The sequence below is a fragment of the Pogona vitticeps genome, chromosome 12, assembly GCF_051106095.1.
Source record: "Pogona vitticeps strain Pit_001003342236 chromosome 12, PviZW2.1, whole genome shotgun sequence".
Classification (NCBI taxonomy): Eukaryota; Metazoa; Chordata; class Lepidosauria; order Squamata; family Agamidae; genus Pogona; species Pogona vitticeps.
Genome location: NC_135794.1, coordinates 16420590 through 16434819, shown reverse-complemented (window position 1 = coordinate 16434819; position 14230 = coordinate 16420590). Strand labels below are relative to the sequence as shown.

The following is a 14230-nucleotide window of genomic DNA, read 5'->3' as shown; positions in this document are numbered from 1 at the left end:
GATTCATATCTTTTTTTCAGCAGACCACACTATTTTCGAGCACAAACTTTAACAATAGTAGCATAAACCAATAAGCTGTACTGGTGGGAAATTTAAGGCAGGTGCAATTAATATTGTTGCTTCATTTGGTACATTCCTTGTTACATAAGACAAAACCCAGTACTAAGATATTTGTAGCTGATTATTCTCCTGGCAAAATTGTTGCTACTTAGAATATGATCTGGTAATATTTTTACTATTCATTTGTCCCTGCTATTAAATAAAGAATTGAAGTGTTGTCTTGAGGGGATAATGGTTTTTTTAAAAGTCAGTTATTCCTGCCTGTTTTTTATCTATTTTTGGAACTTGGAATGGTTTATGTTGCACAACAGCAACACTGGAAACTTGTAATATGAGTTATTTGCTTTGGGCTGAATATCTAAAGTAGTCTTGGAAATAAGACAGAGAAAAGGACAGTTAGCGGACACATAACTTGGAGCCTTGATGCTGAACGACAAACCTTCTGACCTTGGTGATTATCCCTGGGCTGTGTAGAATTCTTAAAATGTATTTCTATGTTGGACACCATAACAGGCTGGTGTAAAATTTCTTCCTGGTAAGCGGAAAGCAATTGCTGCCATCTTTTGTTTAAAGTTCAGAGATTCTGGATCTATTTACAGTTTACCTGCCTCTAACATACTAATGCCCTGAGAGTCACTTTGTGCCAACACATACTCCTGACAACTTGGTAGGTGGCAGCAGTTGGTTGGATTTTTTGTTTTTTCCTTTTGGAATGATTGTAGAAGGCACACAAATGAAATCACATGTAGAACCTAGCTCTTCAAACAGATGTTTTATTTAACAGCATTCTATCCATGTTTTTAACATAAGCCATCTTAGATATGTAGGGGGGAAAACCTGACCTTTATCATGTAAATTGTTTTAAAATGTGCTGTGAATGTGGAAAAATGAAATGAGAGTTGACTTTTTTCTTTTCTCTTTCCTTTTTTTTTCAGACAATAAATTCAGCATGAAATTTTTATAAAATGTATTTTGGAAATCTGTTATAAAATTTGAGTTTGAAATTGGAAATGTGCCCAAAATGTGTTATTGTATTTAAACTCCAAATTCAGTTCATTTTTAAGTGTGCTTTTTTGTAAATGACTGACAGGCGCTGTGCTTTAGAATTGAAGCTGAAATATATATGGAAATCTCTAAACTAGAGATGGGGGTATTCATATTCATATACGAATACCCCCCCACAGGTGCGAATAGTGAGAGTCCGGGCCCCTGGGGCCAGACCGACCACTCATGATTCTGCTGCTACCACCAGCTCCGTGGTGCCTTCCTATCTCTCCGTTGCTTGTGATGGATTAGCCACTCTTTGACCTGGCAGAGGCGCTTGTCATCCTGCCTTCTGCCAGGAGTGGCTAATCTACCACGAGCTCTGGAGCGATAGGAAGGGAGTCTGGAGCCTGCAGCAGCAGAATAGTGAGTGGCCGGGCTGGACCCTTGTTATCTGCACCTGTGATGGGGGGGGGGGAATACTCATATACGAATACCCCCATCTCTACTCTAAAGCATTCAGATTGTTCTGTCAGCTTGACTTCCATTAGTTCTTTCTAGCTGGACAGTAATATCAGTTATCACCAGACTATTCTGAATTTATTCATTTCTGTGGTCCCTGCAGCTTCCACCCGTTTCGTGAAATGTGAAAAATGCCACCACTTCTTCGTTGTATTGTCAGAAGCAGACTCCAAGAAAAGCATTGTTAAAGAGCCAGAGTCAGCAGCTGAAGCGGTGAAGTTAGCTTTCCAAAAGAAGCCACCGCCTCCACCCAAAAAAGTACAATGTCTTCATTTCATTGGATTTATCATGTTTTCGCCCTCTTGTATGTGTCTATTATTTTAAGTTTACAATGTTAAAATGTAGCATGTAAACCTAAATATGAAGGAAGGCTACAGTTCTGTGTCTCATTTTGCAAAAACATAGTAAACCTCTGCTTTGATAGGTGTTACTCGTTCCTGAGATTTGATTAATGGCTTAATACTTTGTGGAATGAGTGGGTAGCTGGTTTTCTGGTTGATGTTGAATTGCAGGTCCCATCACATCCCAAGGACTACTGCCTGTGTTGGCAGGGCAGATGGGAGTTGTAGTCCAGGAAGTTATGTGGAAAGCCGCAATTTCCCACTCTCTTCTGTGTAGATAGAAACATTTTGAAAGCTACTTCTGGGAGTAATCAAATTCATGTGGTTTGTAGCAGTGAATTATCTGGCACTGACTAGAATCCAGGTTTTGACAGCTCGTGGGCGCAAGCTATTCCAGAGGACCTTTTGGTTCAGAAAGAAAACTTAAGACTTTGGTATGTTAAGAATGAATGTGGAAACAGAGGAGATTCTTTGTTATTAATGTAGGCTCACCTGAGAATTTGTAGTGGGACATTATTTGTGGGATTTTTTACATTCCACTGGAAGAGAATGATAACTTGTCACATGTATTAACGGAGCACCTTCCAGTATTGAGAATCTGTTGTCTTTTTGCCAGATCTATAACTACCTCGACAGATACGTTGTTGGCCAGTGTTTTGCCAAGAAGGTGCTTTCGGTTGCTGTGTATAATCATTACAAGAGAATCTATAACAATATCCCTGCCAATTTGAGACAACAAGCTGAAGTTGAAAAGCAAATGTCTTTAACACCAAGAGGTTTGTATAGCTTTTTATGTTGTATGTACAAGTTGCCTGCCATTGTCCCCTCTTTCTATAATCCTAGTGCAATTGGCAGTTAAATAGGACAGATATTTTTTTTGCATTGCTGTGCTTGTTATTTGTCTCCATGAGGAATGGATTTCTGTCAAAGTTATCTCCTTGTCTCCACCTAAATTAATTAATTAATATAATCAGATGTTGTTAAGATGTTGGCCACCACGGAGAGGATCCACTGACCACTAAGCCACACTATCCCTGACTGTTCTGGCATGGGTACTTTAAGAGCACTGCTGGTTGGGAAGGAGCTTCCTCTGTGACCCCCTCTCCCAAGCCTTTTGCTCCTTCAGTGCTCCAGGGAGTAACCAAAAACCACAAGGTGGCTTGCTTAAATCCACAAACCACCTTGTAAGGCAGGAATGCCAAAACTCCCACAGAATACTTAAAATCCCAAATCCAAGGCACCTTCTTCAGTATTCCAACCACACAACTGGAAATATATTACTATATTATTAAAGAGGTTGAAAAAAGTTGTAAAGATTCAAAAGTGAATTCACAGTTTCCAAGAGATAAAAAAGATGTGAAGCACATCTGTAACAAAATACAAGGCTTAAAACGATTCAGAGAAGGCTTTCACAGCCGAGATCTGATGGTTGTTGTCGGTTTTCCGGGCTGTTTGGCCGTGTTCTTAGGTTTTTCTTCCTAAAGTTTCACTAGTCTCTGTGACTGGCATCTTCAGAGGATAGGAGTCGGAACTCCTGTTCTTTCCCCCTCCCACTTCATAAATTCAGTGACTGTTAAGACACTAGGCCATTTCAAAATAATTCCCACATAAAATAATAAAACTAACTAATCTACACTAATACTTGCATTTCATTGAAGCTGTAGCATAGTTCCAGTAGTTGTGCTGGTTTTGCAGAGTAACTGGCATGCATTACATTCTCCTAAGAGATTAACCAAATAGAAGCTAAGCAAGCTAAGTGAAACCTTGGCAAGAGCTTGTGAGCTCCATTGTCTGAACAACCTTTATACCTATCATCCACTTCTTTATCTTTTGGTGCTCTCCCCCCCCCCCCCCAAAAATCAAATTTCCATTTGCTTGGAACCTTCTGGCAGGGAGTAACTTTTTCTCATCCCTCCACCCTGGAATCTGTCTGAAACAGGTTTTTGCAATTAAGATACCACAGGAAGAGATTCATTTGACCTTGGCTCACACAGATAACATACCAACCAGATGTGGGCACTCAATTAGCTGGAAACCATTACCCTCTCTAACTCAGGCACCTAGCAGTCAGTTTCACAGAGCAGTGGGAGTTGATTTAACCCTCTTTTTGCCAGATTCTTCATATGTGTTAAGAACATGCTAAAATATAGTAATTTCTTATCCACAGCATTTTTGTCCCACTCTTTAGTCCAAAATAGCTTGTGTGTAATTAATAAAATAAAAATCTTTGCCTACAGCAAACTAAATTTAGAGGAGAAAAGGATGATGAGGGAGAAGAAAAAAAGCAGATTCAGGCAGCAATTGAATAATGGTTCTTTTAACTGGTTCAGGGGGATGAGGAGCCCAAGGGAGCTGATCTTGAATCCGATTCCTGAAATGGCCTTGTTTCCCATTTCACTTTGCCACAGTTTGATGAAATATCTGCTGTAAGGTGATGGAAGGAAAATTGTGTGGAACTTAAAAAAAAAAAACTGGAGATGGTGGAATGACCATGCATTTCATCAGTTCGCCCTGCTGCATCCTGATGGGAGAGATTTTATATCTGAATTCTGCCTTTAGAATACCAGTTTGTTCTTACAGTATATCACAGAAGTGAGTACACCCCCTCACACTTCATAAATATTTTTATAAATATTTATATTTTAGATATACTAAAATATTTACGAAGTGTGAGGGAGTGTACTCACTTCTGTGATATACTGTACATGCACACTATAGCCATACATTATTTTCATTATATGTGCACAAAAGGTGACTTCTTTGAGGCAGAACATACGAATAAATTATCTTCACTTAAGGAATCTTTCAGCCAGCATGTAACATAGGCTCATGTATTCTTCCTGGACAGATATCTCAGTTCAGGCTTATCTATTTTAGTCACAAGGAAAACAAACAGCCAAGGCCACAGAAGCCATGTCAGTATGGCAGACTTGCTGCTCTTAGGCAAACAAGAATGCAGTAAGGAATAGTATGTACAAAACAAAGCAACTAATTTGACTCAGCTGTGCAGGAGAATGAAACTGCTATGGATAAAATCTTAATTCACTTTTTAAAAAAAAGATGTAGTGATCTTAGCTGTGCAGAGCTAGAAGGGGCCCAATAGATCATCAAGTCCAGCCCCTGTCAAGGAGGCCGAAGTGGGGAATCAAAACTCCCAACCTCTGCTTCTGCAGCCAAGTAAATCACTGAGCTATCCTGCAGTTAAATGATATTTGAGACTATGCTAGTACCTTATTGATGTTCTTACATAACAGTACAAGCTGCTTTGAAATTCAGTAAAGTTTCAAGTGTAATTGCAATATGTAGGATACTTCTGGTTCCTTCAAAATAAGTTAAATATACTGATAAAACTGTTAAGAGCCATTTTATGCTCTTAAATTTCACGAAGATTCCTTTTAAAATTGTTAATGAGTTTATTACAAGCTCTTTAACATAATTATTTCAATGACACCTTCTATACCTGTGTGTGTATAGAATTAAATGGGTGTAAAAAATAAGGTAGTCCATAAAATGCTTGTTGATGTGGAGATTTTCTTGTAATTGAAATTCATTGCTCAGTCTGTATTCAGAAGAGGGCAAGAGGTGAAGAAAATGTAATGATTCTTGATATCTCTCTCTACTAGTATTACTGTTGTCATCCTCTCTCTTAGAATTAGAAATCAGAAGACGGGAGGATGAGTACAGATTTACAAGTAAGTGGGCTCCCCTCATGTCCTCCTCTGCAATATTTTGTTTTCTGAATGTGACTATTTTATTTACCTAAAATATTTTTACCCGCCTTTCTTCTTAAAAAAAAGATGAAAGGTGGCTTACATCATTAAAAGACAATATTTACTGCTAAAAGCAGTAAGTATACAAATATTAGAAAGGGCCAAATGCCACACGATGACACGGTAAACAAAAACAACGCCAAAAACGTTCCAGAGTTCCAGAATCTGGCAGTGGCATTTTGGTTGTGGCTATAGAAACGGTAACACAAAGCTAGACTGTATTACTTTCAAAAATAGCAGTGCAGCAGGCCTCCTCTTGAGAATGCTTCCTCTTGAGAAAGGATAGGCCTGGATCCCTTCTCCTGGTAGTAGCACTGATGTGATGATAAAGCAGAATTCCAGAGTGTTGGATCCTTACAGTGATGTTATGTTTGTGTACCCTGCCTGGTCAATCCTGCTTGGCTGCTCCTTGTTTCAAAGGAGGGCAGTGAAATAAAGTACAGACTTCCTATCCATGAAAAGGCCATTTGAGCATTTTTGGATCCTTGGATCCTTCAGAGAAAACCCTCTATTGCCATGGCTGAAATTCAGTTGCAACTAGAGTATGCCTATTTGAATCAATGGATCTTACAGAAGAGGTGGCCCACCAAATGTCCACTGGTTCAGTGAACCTACTCTACTATAATTTGTTAATTGCAGTGGCTCCAATTATAAAATGATAGAAGAGACAAAGGACATGTCCCCAAAATCTTAATTTTTTCCTCCTTGATGGACCTGAATAAAAAAGAATGGCAAGGAATAGGATAATATTCAGTTATTTCACCTACATCTAGATCAGTATTTTACAGTCATCAATAGGGGGAGGATTTCTGTGATATTTCACATTTTCCCTGCAACCTGCATTTGAACCCATAAGCAAATTCAAACATGTGTATGAGTAATCTCGCCTTTCTCACCAGATTACTCATAGACATGTTCAGACTCACCCATAAGCTCAAACATAGGTTGCCGGGGAGGAAAATGACATGTCAGAGAAATCCTCCTCCTAGCCATCAATCTGTGTTAGCTGTCTAACCTTTAAAGAATTTTACCATTTACTGTAGCACCTAAGTGTGTTTTAATTACCTTTAACATTTATCTGTAGACTTGTTTTGTAACACAGAAAAATAACTTCTATAAAAATAGTTTCTCCCTTCACATTTTAATCAGAATGTTCCTGAGCTGTTTCTAAAACATTTGTTCAAAACTAAATCCTTCCATGGTGTTGACTGTGTGTTGCAACCCTGTTTTTGAATGTTGTTTCTCTCATTACTTTGAGGTCAATCTATTTGGAACTGCATGGGGGGAAAATGTTAAACTGTGCAGTTTATGTTTTCTCAGACTGTTGGAAGTTGAATTCATTTGATTCTCAATCAGGAGTGATATGTAAATTTCAGAACTTCTTCAGATTGCTGGCATTAGCCCCCATGGCAATGCGCTAGGAGCATCAGTGCAGCAGCAGGTGAATCAACAGATGCCCCAAGAGAAGCGGGGAGGCGAAGTGTTAGATTCAGCCCATGATGACATCAAGCTTGAAAAAAGTAACATTTTGCTGCTGGGACCAACTGGCTCAGGTGCGTATCATAGAATGCCCTGGACAAATGTCTACTTTTAAGCAATTGCAGCTTTACAGGCTATTTGAAGTGAATTAATTTTTTTTTAGAGTAATGGATTGCGAGATTGCCCAGATTAATTTTGTTGGCAGGATAGCTATTTATTTTATTTATTTATTGTATTTTTGCCTCGCCTGTCTGGTCAGATGACCACTCTAGCCTTCGGGTTGAATAAGATTCCTTTTGCAAAAGTACAGAGAATGTGTGGTCAGTTGTATCATAAAGAAGAGCTCTGTGCACACAGCTAGCTTAACAATTCCTCTCAGTCGAATTACATTTCAGCAGTTCTAAATGCCATCTGCCTATCTTTGAAACCAAGATAAGATAAGACAGTGAATCTGCTCCAAACTTTACATGAACAGGTTGTCTGCTTTTTGAGTAACATCCATTTATAAAGATGGACATGGGTTGTAGTTTTTTTGTTTCTACATATCTTGCCATCTCTTTGAAAGCTTTCCAGTTGATACATCTTGTTCTTGGACCAAAATAGAATTCACTCATCTAAGAGCCGATTACGGATTTAATACACAGAGTCCGTGAACCATGTAACATGGGGATTTAACAGTTTTCCAGTTAGTGATGAATGAATATGTCCTAGAAAGGGAGGAGGGATTCACCTTGACGTCAGACTTATTTTGGTTGCTTGAAAGCAAAATATTTTAGCTGCCTAGAGTGGTCCTGAGTTGGCTAGATAGGCGGGATATACAGTAAATTAAATAAAATAAAATAAATAAATAAATAAATAAACAAAACAAAACAAAACAAAACAAAACAAAACATGCTGCCATATCTGGCTTTGCATATATAATATAAACTGTGTTGATAATTTCCTAAGCTTTCCTAACTTTCAGATAGAATGCAAATAAACTGATGGATTTATTACTGTAGCCTAATTTCTGTTGACCATTAATATTTTTTAAATACAATCGTCATATTGGAGTTGTTTAATAAAAATAATGCATATTTTTTATACATGCACAATGTTATTGCATTAAAATAGGGCCAATCCTTGGTTGCTTATTGTATAAAAATCCTGTAAGTCAAAAATTGTTGAAATACTAGTTTGCCTGAATTATTAGCTGTTCTGTTGTTGCTTTTTTGTTTTGTTTCCCTGCTGGCACAAAAACAAAAGATGCTAATAATTATCTTCTGATGGGAGAATATATTTTTAAAAAAGTTTATTTTTTGCTCATTAATAAAATCACTTTTAAATGAACCCTAGGTAAAACCCTACTTGCTCAGACTTTGGCAAAATGCCTGGATGTTCCTTTTGCAATCTGTGATTGTACCACTTTGACTCAAGCTGGCTATGTGGGTGAAGATATCGAGTCTGTTATTGCAAAACTACTACAGGATGCAAACTATAATGTAGAAAAAGCTCAGCAAGGTAAAATCACCCCCTGCAGTGGCACTAAAGAATGTATTCATTCATCTTTTTCTGTTCTTGTTTACATTGGAAGCCTAAGTTTTGTTTGTGTAGATCCTCACATACTTGTTAATTAATTTCTCATACTACTTGGCTTGTTCTTTTGTACAGGGTTTATGTAATCAGTAGCATTTCATAACATTGTCATAGCAACCTGTTCAGTTTTTAAAAGATGGCCTTGACTGTGTACAGACTGTATTTCTTGTGCATCCCAAATGCTCCTCACATTAATTGCCTCTAAATTACAGGAATTGTCTTCTTGGATGAGGTCGATAAGATTGGCAGTGTACCAGGCATTCATCAGTTGCGGGATGTAGGAGGAGAGGGTGTTCAGCAAGTAAGTCTAGGAAGCTTTTCTTTTCTTCCAGTGAAGGACTTCAAGAAACTGTCAGGCTCTATGATTTTCCTTTCCTTTTGGTGTGAAAATTATATTTATTTCCCTGACAGACACAGTTTTGGCTGAGATAATGTCTTTTCCGATCCAAATGATGATGGAAAGGCAGGAAAGCTTGGGCTTGATGTTTTATATTGTTTATATTTGGGAGCCACAGAACACTTGGCCTGTATTGCTGTTGCCCAATTGATGCTTTTGAACTGTGGTGCTGGAGGAGACTCTTGAGAGTCCCCTGGACTGCAAAGAGAACAACCCTATCCATTTTGAAAGAAATCAACCCTGAGTGCTCACTAGAAGAACAGATCCTGAAGCTGAGGCTCCAGTACTTTGGCCATCTCATGAGAAGAGAAGACTCCCTGGAAAAGAACCTGATGTTGGGAAAGTGTGAAGGCAAGAGGAGAAGGGGACGACAGAGGATGAGATGGTTGGACAGTGTCATCGAAGCAACCAACATGAATTTGACCCAACTCCAGGAGGCAGTGGAAGACAGGAGGGCCTGGCGAGCTCGGGCCCATGGGGTCACGAAGAGTCGGATATGACTGAACAATTAAACAACAACAATACCTTCCTCTGCCTCAAGGATGGATACCATCTGTCTCCTTTCTTCTTCCCTGCCACCCTGAGTCCTTTGCCATTGTGCATTTCCACTCTTCTCGGTACCGTTAGATTATCTCAGTCACATCAGTCCTCAATTCGTGGCAGTTCCTGTTTGCTGTTGTTTGTTCCTCCATCCTGAGTTCAATGACTCAACTGGCACATCATCCTCCCTATCTCAGCTTGCCTCAGGGTTCCGATACCAGAGCCTTCACTACCTGAGAGTCTTTTTTGCCAGCATATTGCTCTAGTGTTCTCATTCTTCCTTGGTTAGCATTCTTGAGTGTCTCATGAGTTGCCTGAATGCTAGGTTGGTTTGTCAGTTCTGACATAGGCTGATCATAACTAGGGATACTGGAAAAGCTTGTTAAGATCAGGCTTGGAAGCAAGCTTCAAGGACTCAGCAGTGGTCTTCTCAAAAGAGAACCAAGCACTAGAAGTTTCCGGAATTTTCTACAATTTGGATGAAAATCTTAAGAAAGAGGATCTGTAGGTTAAAGGCTGCCACCCCACCCTGTTTTCACAGGAACAGATCTTCAAAGCTTTTTCTATTATGTGTTTTGAAGAGAAAAATAGATGGGAGAAAATATACAGTGGTGCCTCGCTTTACGATTGCCCCGCATTACGATGAATCTGCTTTATGACGATCTTTTTGTGATCGCATTTGCGATCGCCAAACAATGGTCTAAATGGGGGAGTTCCCTTGGTCTCAGGATGGACTTTTTCTTCTGCCTAAAGATAGGCTCATTTTATTAGTTGTGAGAAACCCTTACACAAAGTCCAATGTGCCAAGCAGAAGTGACTCTTGGATAATCAAAAGTCCTTATTCAACATAGAGATGTATACATGACAACCTGTAGTGGCAGCAAAAGCTGCCATGGAAGTTGAATATCAAGTGATAGACGACAGAGATATCAACAGGGATACAACAAGCATATATAACTTTACCATGATTTTTCCGTTTGTATTCCAAGAAAAGCAGTTGCTGGTTCAAATGATGGTATCATTGTCCATGGAGAGACTATCAGCATCATCCAGTATGCAGGCAACACCATATTAAAGTCTGACAATTTAGATAATGTACAAAGGTTACTCAGCAAAATAATTGCAAAATGTAATAAATGAACTTAGGTTCATGATAACTGGTAAACAGCGAGGAATGTAGTTGAAGATACAAAATGAAAGTATGGAACATGTTGACAGTTATAAGTGCCTTGGAACTTCGTTGAATGAAAAAGGAAATCATAGCTGTACAAAAAAAATCAGATTAGAGATAGCTAGGAACAACTTCTTAATGTCATGTGTGTAATAAAAGCATAAAGTTGACCTTGTGAAGGCACAGAAATATGACTCCAGTATAAGCTGGTATAGAAAAAGACAGGAGCGTTTGAAAGATGGATGAATTACAGAATGGTACACATTTGTGGTTGAAGAAGGTCACTAATGAAGAAGCACTAAAGCAATGTGGTTTTAAAAAAGATTCAGTACACAAAATGCAGCAAGATGGAATATTTTGATCACACAATGAGCGCTGAAAAGACAAATTGTTACAGCTAATTATTTGAAATGATATAAATGGGAAAAGAAGTGCAGGAAAGAGAAGAATTTAATGGCTGAGGAATTAAGAAGGACAGGTTTGAATGCAGAGCAGTTATCATTGCTACACTGAAAGTTAGTAGCCATGATGACAATTTGTCTGCAGTAGGAGGAGAAAGAACAATATTTTTTGCTCCTGTTTTTTCCTGATCCTACCAAAGCTTGCGCTCAGATCATTTCTGAGTTAATCCAGAGTAAGGGTTATCATCATCATCTTGCAGCTGTAGAGCTGAAAGGGACCCTATGGATCATCAAGTCCAGAGCCTATGAAGGAGGCATAGTGGGGAATTGAACTCCCAGCCCATATGCCTAAGCCACTAGGCTATCCAGCAGTACCACTGGTTACTATCTGATATTCTGCCTGGGCCTCTTTTGAAAGCAGTCCCTGTTGCTTTCAATGAGAAATAATCTCTGTGCAACCATGATTGGAATAATAGCTTTAAATCAGTCATTGTACAGTTTGCAAATTGTAGGACATCATGCATGATGAGTAAGTTTTCTGTTCTGAAGTATGATGAAAGACCTGATTATTCCTATTCTGTTTTTACTTAGGGCTTGTTAAAGTTACTAGAAGGTACAATAGTGAATGTTCCAGAAAAGAATTCCCGCAAATTACGTGGTGAAACTGTCCAGGTTGATACAACCAATGTTCTCTTCGTAGCTTCTGGTGCTTTTAATGGTCTCGATAGAATCATTAGTCGGAGGAAAAATGAAAAGGTAAGGAGAAGCTGAGTTAAAACTGTACATTTCAGCTATCCAGAATATCTTTGTTATTATTGTAGAAGGAAAGAGAGTTGCAGTGTTGGGAAAGGAAAAAAGGTGTTTGCCTGAGAATTTTCGTGGATGACCCACTTTCTGACAGGGGCAGGTGGGCATAAAGGGATGACTCTTTGCAGTCATATATTGGGGCAGCAAGCCATTACTGGTGTTATTGGGTAAATCTAAACATTGTCATTACCTAGTGCAGATTTGTTGAAATAAATACGATTTTAGTTACAATTAAGAAGTCCCATTCATTTCAATTAGTCCATTCAACATAGAACAGTGAATTTAGCCCTTTGGATCCTTTATTTATTTATTTAACTTATATGCTGCCCACTCTACCCAAAGGTCTTTAGGAGAGAGATAGCATATAAATACTTTAAATAAATAGTTTGCAGAATTAAAATCTCAGAATCTTGTGCATGAATGGTTACTTTACAATATGAGTAACTAGAACTGAGGTCTTGCCACAAAAGTTATGGAGAACTCACGTGTAGCTTGTCACAACCATGGAGTACTAGCAAGGGTACACTGTTATTCTCACCTCCTCATTTGAAAGAATGGGATAGATGTAGAGCAAATCATACTTGAAATCTTTTGAAGTCGTGTTTAAGTAATAAACTGGTGAAGAATTCAGTCACCTATAATGGTATCTATAGTTGGAGATATTCCAACTTTATAGAAAGCGAAAAACGACAGTATGGCTTTGTTTTTAAATGTCACAAACTTTGTCTTGCAGTATCTTGGTTTTGGAACGCCCTCAAATCTGGGGAAAGGCCGAAGAGCTGCGGCAGCTGCAGATCTGGCTAATCTAGGTGGAGATTCCAGCTCGCAGCAGGATATGGAAGAAAAAGACCGCTTGCTTCGGCACGTGGAAGCCCGAGACCTGATTGAATTTGGCATGATCCCTGAGTTTGTTGGGCGCTTGCCAGTGGTGGTTCCCCTGCATAGTCTCGATGAGAAGATCCTTGTACGGATTCTAACTGAGCCCCGGAATGCTGTGATTCCACAGTATCAGGCATTATTCAGCATGGACAAGGTCTGGCTGTTTTCTTGCTACTTGACAATATTTAGCTGGGTATTTTCTTGTCACTGTATTCATTTTAAAATGGTAGCTAGAAGACAGGTGCCTTTTAAAAATACCAAGTGCCTTACCTTGCTCAAAAATAAAAGGACAAATGATATATTTAGGTGGTTGTTATCTTATTGCAGTTGTTTAAATGTAAGAAAAGTGCATATGGTTTTTTAAAAAGCTGGGAAGTAGTGGTGGCTAATGATACCATTAGCAAAATGTAATTTTGCCTTATGTTTTTCAGTGTGAATTGAATGTTACTGAGGATGCCCTGAAGGCTATAGCAAGACTGGCTCTGGAACGCAAGACCGGTGCTAGAGGTCTTCGCTCTATAATGGTAAGTGTTTGTGTGGCCTTTCCTCGCTGCTCTTGATCATCTCTACATTTAAGATAAGTATAGATTCACAACAGAAAGGTTTTAAGGCAGTTCTCTTCAATGGAGCCTTATTTATAAACAACAACAAAATGATCTGGTGGGTTTTCTCATATCAAGAAGAACACTTCCAGCCTGCCCTCAGCTTTAAGTACTAGTGCTTCCATTTGCAAGGAGACTTTTCCTGTCACCTCTCTATCTACGTGCTCCCCATCATTCTGAAGTTGTACAGTCCCATTGACATTGTTGATAATTCTAAGGATGTAAATTAGCTCTGAGTCAGTAGGTACGGGAAAAGGCTAAATCAAGTCTGGTAATGGTGTTACAAACAGTTGGTGGCAGAAAACAAAAAGTAACAAATGTGTTGTTTGAAGCAAAGCTGTCCTCTGCTTTTGAAAGAGAACATGGAGTCATCATTGCATTATGGATGTTTTCTTCCACATCATTCAGACAAACAGGAGCACTGCCTGCTTTCATAGCTCTTAACTCACTTGATGGGGTTTATAGAGAATATTTTTACCAGTAGGGAGTTCATATCTGCCTGTCTTCCAGTGTTCCAACTTTTGTGATTTCCAAAACTTTCCTTCTTGAACTTGCATTGCATTAGAGTCATTCTTTGTGTTTTAGGAGGTATTAGAACAGGCATGATTAGCTTAGTGGATGCATGTATCAGTTCTTCACACCTGCTGGAACCCACCAGAGGTGGTGCTGGGGGGCAACAAACCCTCCCCACCCCCCCACCCC

At 39.0% G+C, this 14230-nt stretch overlaps 1 protein-coding gene across 2 annotated transcripts in view; it reads left to right on the top strand.

Moving 5' to 3' along the window:
• CLPX (caseinolytic mitochondrial matrix peptidase chaperone subunit X) overlaps positions 1-14230 on the top strand; it is a 31033-nt gene that overhangs the window by 13072 nt on the left and 3731 nt on the right. Inside the window, exons 4-12 of one of the 2 annotated variants that reach the window (XM_020812175.3) lie at positions 1670-1824; positions 2524-2683; positions 5558-5599; positions 7054-7230; positions 8492-8656; positions 8944-9032; positions 11832-11996; positions 12781-13080; positions 13358-13450. In XM_020812175.3, coding sequence (XP_020667834.1) covers positions 1670-1824; positions 2524-2683; positions 5558-5599; positions 7054-7230; positions 8492-8656; positions 8944-9032; positions 11832-11996; positions 12781-13080; positions 13358-13450 — 1346 coding nt within the window. The remainder of the gene's footprint in view (positions 1-1669; positions 1825-2523; positions 2684-5557; positions 5600-7053; positions 7231-8491; positions 8657-8943; positions 9033-11831; positions 11997-12780; positions 13081-13357; positions 13451-14230) is intronic. The other variant, XM_020812176.3, reaches the window with a different exon arrangement.